This window comes from Misgurnus anguillicaudatus, chromosome 7 (genome assembly GCF_027580225.2).
Source record: "Misgurnus anguillicaudatus chromosome 7, ASM2758022v2, whole genome shotgun sequence".
Classification (NCBI taxonomy): Eukaryota; Metazoa; Chordata; class Actinopteri; order Cypriniformes; family Cobitidae; genus Misgurnus; species Misgurnus anguillicaudatus.
This window is the reverse complement of record NC_073343.2, coordinates 1,166,753-1,182,273: the sequence shown is the minus strand read 5'-3', so window position 1 is coordinate 1,182,273 and position 15,521 is coordinate 1,166,753. Positions and strand designations below refer to the sequence as shown.

The 15,521-nt window shown below is 35.6% G+C and overlaps 2 protein-coding genes across 2 annotated transcripts; one reads left to right on the top strand and one right to left on the bottom strand.

The window, feature by feature from the left end:
* The first annotated feature begins 1,282 nt into the window (after nucleotides 1-1,282).
* On the top strand, nucleotides 1,283-8,359 carry lrrc57 (leucine rich repeat containing 57). Its single transcript, XM_055172928.2, has 6 exons — nucleotides 1,283-1,518; nucleotides 2,409-2,548; nucleotides 2,648-2,783; nucleotides 4,333-4,601; nucleotides 5,041-5,226; nucleotides 7,052-8,359. Exons 2-6 carry the CDS (start codon nucleotides 2,465-2,467, stop codon nucleotides 7,091-7,093), a joined length of 717 nt encoding a protein of 238 aa, XP_055028903.1. The 5' UTR covers nucleotides 1,283-1,518; nucleotides 2,409-2,464; the 3' UTR covers nucleotides 7,094-8,359.
* Nucleotides 8,360-10,420: 2,061 nt separating this feature from the next.
* Nucleotides 10,421-15,392, bottom strand: brms1la (BRMS1 like transcriptional repressor a). Its single transcript, XM_055172920.2, has 10 exons — nucleotides 14,904-15,392; nucleotides 14,653-14,743; nucleotides 14,423-14,550; nucleotides 14,237-14,316; nucleotides 12,145-12,241; nucleotides 11,954-12,043; nucleotides 11,796-11,860; nucleotides 11,666-11,705; nucleotides 11,423-11,552; nucleotides 10,421-11,317 (listed from the first exon to the last, which is right to left on the bottom strand). The coding sequence occupies exons 1-10, from the start codon at nucleotides 15,037-15,039 to the stop codon at nucleotides 11,200-11,202; spliced, it is 975 nt and encodes a 324-aa protein (XP_055028895.1). The 5' UTR covers nucleotides 15,040-15,392; the 3' UTR covers nucleotides 10,421-11,199.
* Between the last annotated feature and the right edge of the window lie 129 nt (nucleotides 15,393-15,521).

The window sequence follows — 15,521 nt, the reverse complement described above, 5'->3', positions numbered from 1 at the left end:
CATAGTGTCTGCAAAACTACCATAACAACTAAAGTTGTTGTTAAAAACAAACCGTAAAACTTGGCAAACAAAGTTTCCTGCATTCTGGAGGTCTCCTAATGAGGGCGGGAAACTCCAAAACGAGGTGGGACCTTCAAATGGGCGTGGTTTCCTCCCAATAGACGTGCATTTTCCTAACCCGCCCCTTTTGGAGGCTTGGCATCCGCTGTCATCAAAAAAGTAAATAAAAACAAATTAAACAAAATGATTATACATAGTAACAATAACTAGGAACTATCGTATTTGGTTGAAGCAATGGTAACCATGGTAAACTCATGGCAAATTCATTATTAATTTATGATAAACTGTAGCTGCAGTCAGATCGGAGATCTTCAAAAGGGCACGTGAACTCCAAAACAGGGCGTGGCTTCCTTCCAAACGACAGCCACGCCCTATTTTTGGAACTCCTGTATCTGGTTACACTTTGCAGAATAGGTTAAACTTTTCAGGAAACACCAATTCTAATTAGGCCTATGTGTGAACCTGAATGTGCACTGTAAATCGCTTTGGAAACATCTGCCAAATGCATAAATATCATTAAATATATTATATATACAGGGCTCTACAATTTTATCAGTAGTTTGGATGAGATTAGAGCAGGGCCAATAAGGTATTTGCAGCAGTGGCTCCTCATCCCCACCGAATTCTTTCACGTTTGTGTTAGCAATTCAATTTTGACATATTGTTCATAACTGACAAGCACAAATAGAAATTCTAACAATTGGTAAGTCTAATAAAAGACAGACAAATTCATCCGAATAAAATATTTGTATATAGCCTATTTAAAAAGGTATCCAAATTAAAATGAAATATGGCCCCAAACAAAACTGAACAGCGCTGCTCAATATACTGTACATACTAGCAGAACTTGCCGTGTGTATGTGTGACATCAGAGTAGCGCGAGAGCGATTTGACATCAGCTCCTCTGTATAATTTCTCACATAGTTCTCGCGGTACTTTGATGTCATAGTGTGTCTCGGTTCTTGTAGCGCTGCGTAAAGTTGAGCACATATAAAAACTCCTATATATAAAAATTAGTTATATATAGGAGGATAAGTTAGAAATACAAGGTGAGAAATACAAGGTGTGGCGTGACACTTGAGAGCCCTGTTTATATCATATGTAAACAAATTTAGATAATAATTTGACGCATTGTACATCCACACCACTAGGTGGCGACATGATATTTATATATAGAATATGATGCGGAAGTTCTGTTGATCTGTTACTGCCACCCAGTGTTGAGCAGGTAACATTACACTCAGCCACTGTTTCAGTCGACTGTTTTTAAATCTGGGAGTGGACGAAGCTGCTTAGATAAACTTTAATCCACCATTATTGTACTGCTTTATTAGTTGTGTATTAACCGCTCACCGTTAACGTTTTCAACCTACACAACGTTATTGTTTATAAACTGTTTCTTCCTTAAGGTTATTAGTAATATACTGTGTGGATTAACAGCTAGCATATCTGGCTAAGGTACAGTATTATTGCATTATTTGTCTGAACGATATACATTTCGGTTGTTATTGTGAATGCAAGATGCAGATGTTTGAATGACAGGATATTGACAATGCTGACGGATTATGTTTATTCATGCATGAGTAGTTCACTTGTTTGTTTAGCACAGAGATGATGTAATTGCCATATGGTTAAGCTTATTTACCACCCTTTTACTATGGTAACAGTAGTTGTAGACTCATACTAAATGCTTGATTAAGAGTTTATGACATTTACATGACACGAGTTTATTATGACTTATGTTTAGGTAGTGTCTGTGTTTATGTTTTTAACAAATACTAAAGGTTTAAATCAACAAGAAACCTATGGCTGTGGTTACCATGATTCATTGTACTACTAAAACTGTCACAAAACAATTTCCATGGCACAATTTTCACATTAAAAATACTGTAGTATACTTTAATATTTACTATAGTAAACTGTAGTAAAATTGGTGCATGTTATAGCTAGGGCTGTCAAAAGATTAATCGCGATAAACGTTTATTTACATAATAAAAGTTTGTTTTTCCATAATATATGTGTGTGCACTGTTGGTAATTATTTTGTAGTTATTTTGTGCATGTATGTATTTAATAAACATTAACACATCTATACATTAGATACATAAAAAAAAAAAAATATATATATATATATATATATATATATAAACTTTTATTTTGTATGTGATTAATTCCGATACATATTTTGACAGCCCTGTTGTAAGTAACGGTATAAATCTGCTAAATATAAATGTATGTTCTAATGGTATATTAAATATAGAAAGAGTTGTGTCTATAGTGAGCACCAAACACCAACTGTACCTTCATCTAATGATGTGGTTATAAGAGATCTCTTTATGTTCCTTCCAGTGTATTGCCTGATATTATATTCAACAGAAGAGCTTTGCTTCAATTCTATCCTGTAAATGGGGAACAGTGCTCTGAAAGCTCACTTAGAAACATCACAGAAGACTGGAGTCTTTCAGCTGACTGGAAAGGGTTTGACCGAGGTACTAATGGGCTTGTTGCAATCATACTCATCACTCGCATCCACTTAGCTGGAATCTTTTCATGGATTATTGACAGGCTGTATATTTTTGCTTGTATAGTTCCCAGAAGACCTACAGAAGCTCACTGGAAATCTGCGCACGGTCGATCTGTCCAACAACAAAATCGAGGTGCTTCCTGACTTCATAGGAGGCTTCCAGCAGCTCAAGAGTCTCACCATAAGCAGCAATAAGCTTAGTAGGTGTTAACAAATAGATTAACTGGTTTTTATAGGATTTGGAGGGATGGTTCACCCAAAAATGAAAATTCTGTCAACATTTACTCATTTTGAGGAATGTTCGTAATCAAACTGTTCGTAAGTCCCATTTACTTCCATAGTATTCTTTTTTCCTACTATGGGAGTGAGTAAATGATGACAGAATTTTCATTTTTGGGTGAACTATCCCTTTAACCTGATAAGGAACACTGTGCCGTACACGGTACACCCCCTCCCTTGCACGTGAGGCTGCATAAACGTCATTGTAACTTTTAAAGCATTAAATCTTCAAAAAATACGGTCATGTGGCACATCGTTGAAAAGCTTAGACTTTCGGAATTTCATTAAGCGCACACACAAAGCATAATATGATTTTAGTAGTCATAAACTGTAATCTAGTTGTTAGTTTCCTGAACCGGCGTCGCCGATTTAGGATATTTACTTACATTCAAAATCTTCCCTTTATCCGCTTCGGTGAAATTGTCCAAAACAAATCGTTCATAAATCCCCAAAAGTCCAAGGAAATGGAATATCCAAACCTTTTAATCCAAAACGATTTGTTCATCTCACAATCGTGACGTTTCTGACCGAATCACGATATAAATAGTATATACAATTAGTTCACTAACGGACATTCGTTCGAATATCACTTTTCATTCACGATTTATAATGAATATATTCGGATGTCACGTTTATTGTGCAACTTCTGAGGAACAAATACGCCCCCTTGTGGAATTTCAGCCGCTCCATAAGGGGCTACTGTCCCACACATTTTAGCATTTTATTTGTTATTACTAATGCTAATAATGTTGTAGGGTTGTTTCTGACCATTTAAACTAATTACATTGTTTATTTTTTGACCTGTACCTTTTATTCTTGACCTGTTTTGTGATTAGTTGACCTTCTTGCATGTTAAATAAGACCTCAGTTTCTAAACATTGGATAGGTTTTGATATATGGGTGGACATATGTTAAAGGTGCTGCGTGTAGATTTTAGTGCCATCTAGTGGTGAGATTGCAACCCTTTACCCTCCCTTTCGAAGCACATAGAGAAGCTACGGTAGCCACCACAGGACAAACACGTCATCGTCTGAGACAATATAGTAACGAAACACACTTCATAGAGCAGTTTGTCGGTTTAGGGCTACTGTAGAAACATGGACGTGCAAAATGGCGGCTTCCATGTAAGCGGACCCACTGTGTATGTAGATAAAAACATCTCATTCTAAGGTAAAAAACATAATAGTTCATTATGTAAGGTCTTTATAAACCACTAAAAATGGAGTTATGTATGTTGCATTTCTGTCAGAAGATCCTATTCCAATCTTAAGATTTACACACGGCACCTTTAATTTGGTAATGGTTCTGAGATGATTTAAATAAAGTGTATTTGGGGGTCCAGAAAGTGTTTTCATAGATCTGGCTGGACAGGAAAAGGGAGTTTTGCATTTGAGTTGTTAGTCAGAGATCTCTGTTTTTGGCCGTATGTTACCTTTAGCACTGTTAATTGTGTGATTTATACGTGCACAGCTAGTATACCAAATGAGATCGGAAAACTCAAGAAGCTGGAAACTCTCATTTTAAATGGGAACCAGTTGAAGCAGCTGCCTGCAGGTGTTGGTCAGCTGAAGGCCCTGCGCACCCTCAGCTTGTCGGGCAATTGCTTTAAAGAGTTTCCCAATGGACTCGGCACCCTTCGCCACCTTGATGTCCTGGACCTGTCAAAAAACAAAATCCAGATTGTTCCTGCAGAGGTGGCCGAACTGCAGGCCATTGAAATCAACCTCAACCAGAACCAGGTGAGTTTCAATTGTTCAGAGTTTATCGAGACCACCAACAACAACCTTATGTATTTATTTTTCATTCTATTTCTTAGATACAAAGAGAGAATATAGGAAATATGTACACAAAATGCCAAAAGTTTAGGTTTGAGAGATCCTGCAGTCCTGCTAGTGCTCAAGTGCGAGAGGAGGTCACACTAAATGATTGACAATGTTTTTTTTAATACTGCATATATTTTTCTGGTTGTATTTTAATAAAGAGACTGAGAAATAATTATATATGGTCATTATAGTATTGCAAAGACAACAAATCTACTGGTGGTGGCAAACCATGGCGGTCTTTTGCACAGTAACGTACTTATATATTTACTGATTTTGTAGATGCTTTTATTAACTGGATGTACTGCAGATGAATGTGCGGTTTGGGTGTTAAACTTTAAGTTGTGTTCTGCTTCAGATTTCGACCGTGTCTCCAGAGGCGTCTCGTGCTCCCAGACTGAAGGTTTTGCGTCTGGAGGAGAACTGCCTGGAGCTTTCCTCCATCCCTCTCACTATCCTCATAGACTCCCAAGTGTCCCTGCTCTCTGTTGAGGGCAACCTGTTCGAAGTTAAAATGTTGCGTGACCTGGAAGGGTATGATAAGGTAAGAATTTTATTGATGGTAAAATAGGCTAATTAAGATAATTTGCCTAAAGATAAGAAACATCATAATTTTTTATAGGGCTGTCAAAAGATTAATTGCGATTAATCACATACAAAATAAAAGTTTGTTTTTGCATAATATATGTGTGTGCACTGTGTGTTATTATTTTTATATATATAAATAATAACACACACAGTGCATATATATATTTAAGAAAAAAAATATATATATATATAGAGAGAGAGAGAGATTTTTTTATATAATCTACATTATATATAGATTAAAAAATATAAACATACGTAACATTTTTCTTAAATGTAGACATGTGTGTGTGTATTTATATATACAAAATAATTACACACTATAAACACACAAATATATCATGCAAATACAAACTTTTATGTTGTATGCGATTAATCGCGATTAATCTATTCTGATCCTTAATTTTTTATTATATCTCCACCCTCATTTTAAACCTGTTTAATGGCATTCTTTCCTGAATACAAATGTGACTCTGGACCAAAAAAAAAAAAACAGTAATGAGGGTAATCTGAAAGCTGGATAAATCAGCTTTCCATTGATGTCTGGTTGTGATAGGACAATATTTGGTCGATATACAACTATTTGAAAATCTGAAATCTGAGGGTGCCCAAAAAAATATTGAGAAAATCGCCTTTAAAGTTGTCCAAATTGTTCTTAGCAACACATATTACTAACGATGTATCAGTTTTGATATATTTATGGTAGATAATCTTTATGAAACATAATCTTTACTTAATATCCTAGTGATTTTTGATATAAATAATCATTAATTTTGACCCATACAATGTATTGTTTTCTATTGCTACAAATATACTGGTGAGACTTATGACTGGTTTTGTGGTCCAGGGTCACAAATAAGGAATTTACGATTTTTTATACACTGAAAAAAATGATTCATTGAATTTAATCAATTTTTTAAGGTAAGTGGTTGCAATCAATTTATTTAAGCTACATTTAAACAAAAGTTTTATATTTTATTTTACATTACTAATCTTTTTTTGTTTAAATGTAGCTTAAATAAATTGATTGCAACCACTTACCTTAAAAATGTATTAAATTCAATGAATCATTTTTTTTCCGTGTATGATGACAGTTTGTCACAGCCAAAATGATGAAGTTTTAGTGCTGGGCAAAGATTAATCGCGATTAATCGCATACAAAATAAAAGTGATTTTTAGCATAGTGTGTGTGTGTGTGATTATTATGTATTTATAAATACACACACATTCATGTATGTATTTAAGAAACATTTACATGTGTATATATATTTATTTATATTTTTATATATTCTATATTATATATACATTAAATATTATAAATAAAAATTTTCTGAAATGTGTATGTATGTGAGTGTGTTTAAATATACATAATAATTACACACAGCACACACACACACATATTATACAAAAATGTACTTTTATTTTGTATGCGATTAATCGCGCTTAATCTTTGCCATCTAAATATGAGAGAATCAAAGTTTAATTTAAATCTTTGACCTTATTGAGTTAATATTAAAGATATCAGCGTTATATTTTAATATAACGCTCTTTATCTATGTAGGATGATTTTTATGAAAATCATAAATCACAAAAAAATGACTTTGGTTTAGTTGTGTTTTCACAGTTAGGTTCACTTTTTGAAACACTGGCTGTCTGGGTCAGTTTCTTTTATTGAACTGTCGTAAGATTGTAGGAGTGGGGAAGTTTCAGGATTAAACCGATTTTTATACCAATGGATTTGCCTCAGTTCTCCTATGTTCATGTACATTTAACCTTTTCTTCAGTACATGGAACGTTTTACTGCAACCAAGAAGAAATTTGCCTGAAGTGTAAAAGTTTTCCTCCGGTGCCTGGGTGCCCTCTTCGTCTTCGCTGGACTCCATGGGGCGAGACAGGAATGAAAACTATGGAGGAAGAGTCTGGAAACTCAAAGCGCTGCAGAACGACAGCTCGGAGATCTTAGACCTGCTGGCAATAATGCAACCGTATGAATTATTCTGCAGACTGTGCACGGTTTCCTTTGCAAAGATTATATGAACACAAATGCAGTGCTGAAGATATTTACACTGAACAGTGGTTTATTGTATATTCAAACACACTAATACCAGGTCTATTTATAGAAGATGTTGCCTTTCGAGAGGCAAGTATTCCAACTAACACATAATTACTGAACCATTTAAAGTATGTGCTACTGCATAGTATTTCATTATCCATTTATTTTAATGCTTTCTAGTTATTTTTGACTATAGTGAACAGATGGCTTTTTATTTATTTGCACGTTCATGTTTCTGTAACTTTCTCTACATCAATGAGAAAAGAAAATATTTGTGGAGATTATTACAAGTTTAATATGTTGGGTAATCTCAAAATTTCCGTTACAAATAATTATGTGCTTTTATGTTTTAATACATGTTTGAATGCAGTTAATATATATCTATACCTATAAATAACATTTAAATTGTGTTACATGCATAATTCAAAATGCATTTTGGTGAAAGATTGTTTTCAAATTTGAGACGCCAAATTGAATTGTAGTTTCTAAAGTTGCTGGCTACAACTTTGAATGTCTGAATATATGTGGTTTTCTGTGTTACTTTCTGATTCATGCAGTCGATCTATGCAACTTTTAAACATTCAGGGGCGGGTTCTCAGACAGGGTTTAGGTTAATCCATGACTAGGCGTCTATTTATATTAGTTCATTTACAAACATACCTTACAAAAAACACTACAGGTGTGCATCTTGAGACAAAACAAGGTCATCGATATATGTTAAAATTAGTCAGGACAAAGTGTTTATAAATTAAAGTAGCTCACACAATCATTTCATTAGTCTGGGACTATGATAAGCCCTGTCCGGGAAACTGCCCCATTAAGATTTAGTATGTTTTGGTGTGTTGCGTGATCAACATCAGTAACATTTTACCCAAAAGCAGTTGTAAGCGTCTGTAACTATATCATACCAATCTGGCATTTGTAAAATACACTAATGATAAAAGTAAATGTTTTTGCTTCTCACCGCACTGTATATCTAAATTACTGTTCTGTGCTACAGCATCTATACATACAAAATAAAGCTTACTTTGTATTAAAACCGTCAGTTGTCCACAAGCACTTCGGTTTTCCTGATAATAAAGTATGTAAATGCATGCATTCCTAGTTATTAACAAACCAAGACACAAAGCAGTTTTGCATGGTGCATAAATGTAATTGCTGAACCAAGTAAACTGTTCGGTTTTACAGTAATGCTGGGCCTGTTTTGTATTGCTTTTTATGTTAATCTCCAGGGAAGGTGTTCTTCTGTGTTGTCTCTTACTGACTTAAATTGCAGAGTTCGAAATTTTTGCGATAGAAATATGCAATTTCGAAATGAAGGACTTCTCAGTCATAAAAAAACACCTGCAAGGCCTGAAAGAGATCAAACATCAGGCAAGTAAGAAAAAGTAACACACAAGTAACTTTAAAGGGGCAGTACATTTTAGCAGCATCTAGTGGTGAGGTTGCGAATTGCAACCAACAGCTTAGTCCGCTGCTCACCCCTCATTTTTAAAACGCAGAATTTAAAAGAATTATTAGAATTTATGTGTAATTTTAAAGCTGTTTTACACTTATGGACAGCACTTTGGTCCATTTTTATGGTTTTGAAAGTGCTTTATAAATAAAAGTTGAGTTGAGTTAAGTGAGACGCATAGAGAAGCTACGGTAGCCGCCACCGGAAAAACATGTCATCGTCGGACACATCTTAGTAAAAAAAGTTTGTATGTTAAGGACTTCTGTAGAAACATGGCGGCACAAAATGGCGACTTCCACGTAAGGGGACCCTCTGTGCATGTAGATAAAATCATCCTATTCTATGGTAATTAAAACATTACAGTTCATTATAAAAAGGTCTTTATACTCCCCTGATAATATATCTTTGTATATTATTTTGCATTTCTGTCAAGAGATCTTCTAAAAATTACACACTGCACCTTTAAAGTAATGTAAGCATTACTTTCCATGAAAAGTAGCGCAATTACCGTAGTTACTTTTGGGGGAGTAACTTAATATTGCAATTCATTACTTTTAAAAGTAACTTTCCCCCAACACTGCTCATGAGAATGTGTACATATTTTATGATTGGCTAATCCATATGAATTCATACAAAGTGAATCGTACAAAAACATAGGGTTATAATAATAAAAGAAGGATAATAAAATCCCACCCCCAATATTGTGGGGCAAATCTTATGAATTAATGCCAATTAGCCACCTTAAATATGCCACGATACTTTTTATAACACTTTATTATTAAAGGTGCAGTGTGTTTATTTTAGCAGCCTGTAGTGGTTTGGTTGAAAATTGCAACAAACAGCTCTGTCCACTGCTCAACCGTTGGTTTTGAAACGCATAGAGAAGCTACGGTAGCCAACACAGGACAAACATTTCATCACTGGAGACAACTTAATTAAAAAGTTTGTCCGTTAAGGGCTTCTGTAGAAACATTGCGGCACAAAATGGCGACTTCCATGTAAGGGGACCCTCTGTGTATATAGATAAAAATTTCTCATTCTAAGGTAATAAAAACATAACAGTTTGTTATGAAAGGTCTTTATTCATTCCTGATAATATAGGTTTGTATATTATTTTGCATTTCTGTCAAGAGATCCTTCTTCAAAAAAACCTACTACATAACCAATTCAATACTGTGAGTTTAAAAAATCCAAAATAAATCAAAACAAAAACATTTTTTGGTGGCAAAAATGTAGGCTAATAGTTCATAAATGTATTCAGGAATTGAATTTGTTAGTGCAAGGTTTTATTAGAAAAAGTTTAAGAGAAGGTTAAGAAAAGAGTTACCTACTGTTATAAAAAAAAAATTGTGGAGAAATTTGCAGCAGTATTTTATTTATTCTTTTTTATTTAATATATTATATTTTAATAAAAAGTGTTTAAAAAAAGTGTAAACAAATTGTTAAAAAAAAAGTTTATAGTAATACAACCTGCAGTTTAATGTTTGCATTTTCCCCTTAGTGTATCGGAAATAAACCGAACCGTGGCTTCAAAACCGAGGGATGCACCGAACCATTAATGTTGCGTACCGTCACACCCCTACTATTTACTGAAACCATTTTGGATTTTTGTGATCCATGTGGAAAACAGCACTTTCCAAGAACTTTGTTCAATGTCATTTTATAAGAAATAAAACACATACAGCACAGAATTATCAAAAATATTGAAAATCTGAGGAAAATATAAAACAATGATCACAATACAACAACAACAAAAATCTGAGGGTGGTGCTATAACTCCAATAAACAAGAACACTGAACCAGAACTGAAATGCACACTACATAATGAATTACATAAAGTATTAACCACATTAATGGCTTGTTTTAAACTGTAAACAGAGCAGCAAGATCATCTTCAAACATAGTGGACATTAATAACTAGTGTCCTGCATAACAGCTTAGATTTTTTATAAATACTGTGGTAAAGTCTTGTTTATTCGCTCCTAAAGTGTCTTGCTCCTAAAAAAATGCTGCACAAACAAGTCAGATTAATTTTGTTGTGACATCAAAATGTAATGTGTGTATGAAAACAGTAATGAGTTATGTAAAAAAAACACTGGTGGCCGGATGTTGTACAGTATTAAAGTAAACATTGAATTGAAAATTCATTCATTGATCTTGTTAACTAGCAAGATTTAAACCCTATAGCAAAATACAAAAGTATCACATTTCAGGGTAGTAACTAAGTCTGTAACCATATTACATTTTTGACATTGTTCATACAAGTAATAATCTTACAAATGGCATTTCATTGAACAAAGTACAAGACAACACATCAACTAATCTCTTTTTACACACCCAAAAAAGTATTTAAACGTGATATACTGTACAATAAATGACACTATTAAACATTCCCGACTGCCGCAGTGAAAAGCAATCAGGTCTCAGGCATGTTTTATGGTGTATTTGCCTTTTTGAAGTTGTGAGATGTAGAGTTTTGACTTGCTGCCATCGACCCGTTTAAACCAAACCTCATCCTGATTGATTGTAGTTATTACGGCGCTGTTTGAAAGAGAAGATAGCAGAGAAAAATAACTTGCCAAAATGCTGCAGAGCGATCAATACCGGCTCGGGTGTATTTTTGAGATCGTTACTTAAATCCCTCACCTCGTGGGATATTCATCTTTCTTGTCGATACATATGGCTTGACCGCGGCCAAACCACTCGCCGTCGTAAAACAGGCGTCCATCCTCCGAGCGTGCGGTGTGTTGGTGTTTATCACTCTTTGAGCATGCGACTACAAAAGCAGGGTGTTCAAACACTTATTTTCCTCACTGTATACCATATTTTTAAAGCAGCTGTACAAAAATGTAAAGTATGCACTGCCCTATAATATAAATATGATCTTACCATCAGTCTTAACTCTGTGAGGTCCTAATGTTGCCATGGCCTGTAAGACAAACATGATGCATTGCTTGTATATCAAGACAAAGCCATTTATTCTTTACATAGGAGGTATTGATTGTTTTACAGTGCTAACCTTTCTGATAGCAGTCCAGTCCTCCAGTATATCCAGGTCTTGCAGCATATATACAATATATGGGCGTGTCCATGTTAAGAAACTCACAAATTATAATGTTGTTTACATAAGCAAATATAAGATTATAGGTATATTCAGCAAGGTGTGGTAAAGGATATCTGATACAACGACAGGCTTTTTCTTCTTTTCTGGACTGAATGGATCTTTCTTCTTGTTTTTCCTTGACTGTAACTCATCATTCCAGAGCTCTGTGGATGGAATACAACAAAGACAGAATAAATAACACCACATTAGTAGTAAACAGCAGTAAGTGAGCACACTGGTTAGCCTGTGTTAACAATTCCAGCACCTGAGGTAATGTCAATGCTATGTCTGTCTTCCTCCAATCGCCTTATCTTCTCCTCTAATTCACTTTGCACTGTATCAAATAATAGCAGTTTCTCACTCTGGAAGACAAAATGGGATTTAGTGAATTTTTAAAGAAAGCATATGAATAGATGGAATTTTAAAGGGACATTCCACTTTCCTCTGAAAATATGCTCATTTTCCAGCTCCCCCAGTGTCAAACATTCGATTTTTACCGTTTTGGAATCCTTTCAGCTGATCCCCGGGTCCGGCGACAGCACCCCCAGCACAGCTCAGCACAATCCACCGAATCCGATTAGCATCGCGCTAAAAAATAACCAAAGAGTTTCAATATTTTTCCTATTTGAAACTTGACTCTTCTGTAGTTACATCGTGTACTAAGACTGACAGAAAATTAAAAGTTGCAATTTTCTAGGCAGATATGGCTTGGAACTTTTTAGCGTGATGCTAATGGTCTAATCAGATTCAATAGATTGTGCCAAGCCACGCCAAAAGTGCCAGTGCCAGACCCGTAGACAAAAAAAGAATCAAATGTTTAACTCTCGGGGAGCTGGAAAATAAGCACACTGTCAAAAAAAAGTAGAACGTCCCCCCAAAGCATCATCTTTGGCAAGCATTTGGTGATACTGGTGAAAAACACTAGGGATGCATCGATATTTCTGTGCCAAAATTTGATAACTTGACTCCTTATGTAGTTACATCGTGTACTAAGACCGACAGAAAATTAAAAGTTGCGAGTAGGGTTAGGGTTACTCTCATTCTGGCGTAATAATCAAGGGCTTTGCTGCCATAACATGGCTGCAGAAGGCGCAATATTATTACGCAATGCTTGAAAAATAGTCCCCTGCTATTGAAAGTAACCAAGGGGACTATTTACAGGCGCCGCATAAAATCATTGTGCCTCACAATGTCACTACAAAAGAGTCAAGAAAAATATCGAAACTCTTTGGTTATTTTTAAGCGCGATGCTAATGGTCTAATCAGATTCAATGGATTATGCTAAGCTATGTTAAAAGTGGTACCGCCAGACCCGGAGATCGGCTGAATGGATTCCAAAACAGTAAAAATCTAATGTTAAACTCTAGGGGAGCTGAAAAATGAGCAAATTTTTAAAAAAGTGTCCCTTAAAAGTCACAATGAATTTGAAATGAAAAACTGTAATTGTTTTGAAATATTGTGGGTTTTTCTTTTTCAAATGACTTATCTGTAAGCTTTTTAAAATGAATGTGTTCTCATAGTCTTTAATCAAAAAACGCAAATCTCCTCCCCTCCTCAAAACAATCTCTCTTCCGGTCATATGGTATAGAGATAGAGCACAGTTATCCAAATTTGAAAACCACGCCCACCGGGGGGGAAACAATCCAACCGTCTCCATTGACCATGCATTGCGAGAGGCCGCCTCCCCGTCATCTCCGGCCCAAAACAAAAACCAGAATAATGCCTAAAAGCTGCTGTGCGACAACATGCACAGCCAACAAGCCAAAAAACCCAGAAATAAGTTTTTGTAAGCTGTCGAGCCGTAAAACCCAGTCTTTAAGGAGAAAAAAGTGGGTTGCCGACTACGTTTCCCCCTAGTGGGCGCAGTTCTACTAATAGGAGCACTATGAAAAGTTGCCTGTTCTCACTTTTGTGTCTTTAAACGCTCGTTTCTTGGGGTCGACAGCTTTTAAAAACGTATTTTGGGGTTTTTTGGCTTGTTAGCTGTACATCATGTCACACAGCAGCTTATGGGCATTATTCTGTTTTTGTTACAAGCCAGAAATGACAAGGAGGGAGCATCTCACAATACAAAGTCAATGAGACGAATTGATTGCCCCCCCCCCCCCGGTGGGCGTGGTTTTTAGGTTTTCAGCTTTGTCTCTATGGCAGGTGGGCATGGTCCGGAATAAGATTGCAGCGATTAGCAATTAAGAACATGACCCAACTTCAAACGGTCCAATCAGTTCTCGATGGACAAATTAAAGTCCACCCCTACTTTTTTGCATTTCAGAAGCGGTTTCACCCGGATATACGTCACCACAGGAAAAAAATAAGACAACTGCTACTTCCGTTTCATGGCAACTTTAAGTGCTTACCTCCCAATGCTGAAAAGCTGCTTGCATTTCACAGTCATATTTATTCTTCACAGAATCCAAGCACAGCTCTCTGTAGATGCCTATAAATGCATACATTTAGGAATACGGCACATTGTTTTCTTAATCGTGCCACATTAAAATGAAATTATGTTTACCGCACATATTTGGTGTGCACATCATACTGACCTGCAACTTTTGTTCTAATTTGCATATTCTCCTGTAGTGTTGCAAGAGGCTCCAAGTACTCAGGGGCCTTTCCTGACATCACTTCCTGAAGTTTGGCATCAACTTGATTCAGACGCTCTTTGTATAACCTGATAAGGATGATGCACAAGTTACCAATTGAAAAATACATATTTTTTTAATGTAAAGTAGCTTATGTGTAAAAAATTATAATGAATAGTTAATATACACACTGGTCTTTGAGGTCAGTGAACTGTTTTTCAAGATTAGTCATTTCATCAATGCATTCAATTCTTCTCCTTTCACAGTCTTCATCGTCCATTTCTGCATTGACAAATATAATGAATGAATGAAAGGTAGCATGTTGTGACGTGTGACTTTAATTAACATTGCACATAATGCAATGTGGAAAAAAACAGCAATCCATCTGTATCTGTGTAGTTTAGGGAAGTAAATACATATTTATCAAAGTTGTGATCTGCACCTGAACTTTCTCCATCCTCTGAGACAGATGAGCTCTCGGTTTCCTCGTCATCTGAACTGCTCCCATCTTGCTCTGCGAAATCCACCTCCATCTCTTCATGATTGCTTTCTTTCTTTTCTCTCGCGTGTACTGGCATTACTTGCGCAAAAATAACGATAACCAACAAATCTATCGACCTACTTTATTCGAAAGGACTTAAAGGTGTATGTCAAATGTGTTGGTTAGCTTGATATTGCTAAAAACAAAACAAACACTGATGTCTACCTAACATGTACATTATCGTGCTAACGCACGTTCAAATCCATAACATTATGTGATATTTGTTCTCGATATTGTAAAAACAAAATAAAGCAATGCTTCTTAAATAAAGCAATCGTTTACCTGTTTTTGAATTTTGACACAAATATATCTATGGTTTACTACGTTAACCAAGGCATGCTATCCTGTGAAATGCTGGGGCTCTGGCGCGGAATGCGCGCTGTTGTATCGCTCTGGGGTTTGTAGTTTTTATTGTGACTTAGCTCCGTAAACCACAAGTGTTTCTAGCTGACAAATTAACTACATTTCCCAGTCGTCACTCGACTGCGTTTAGGGCTTTTAAAATAGGCTGTATAAATC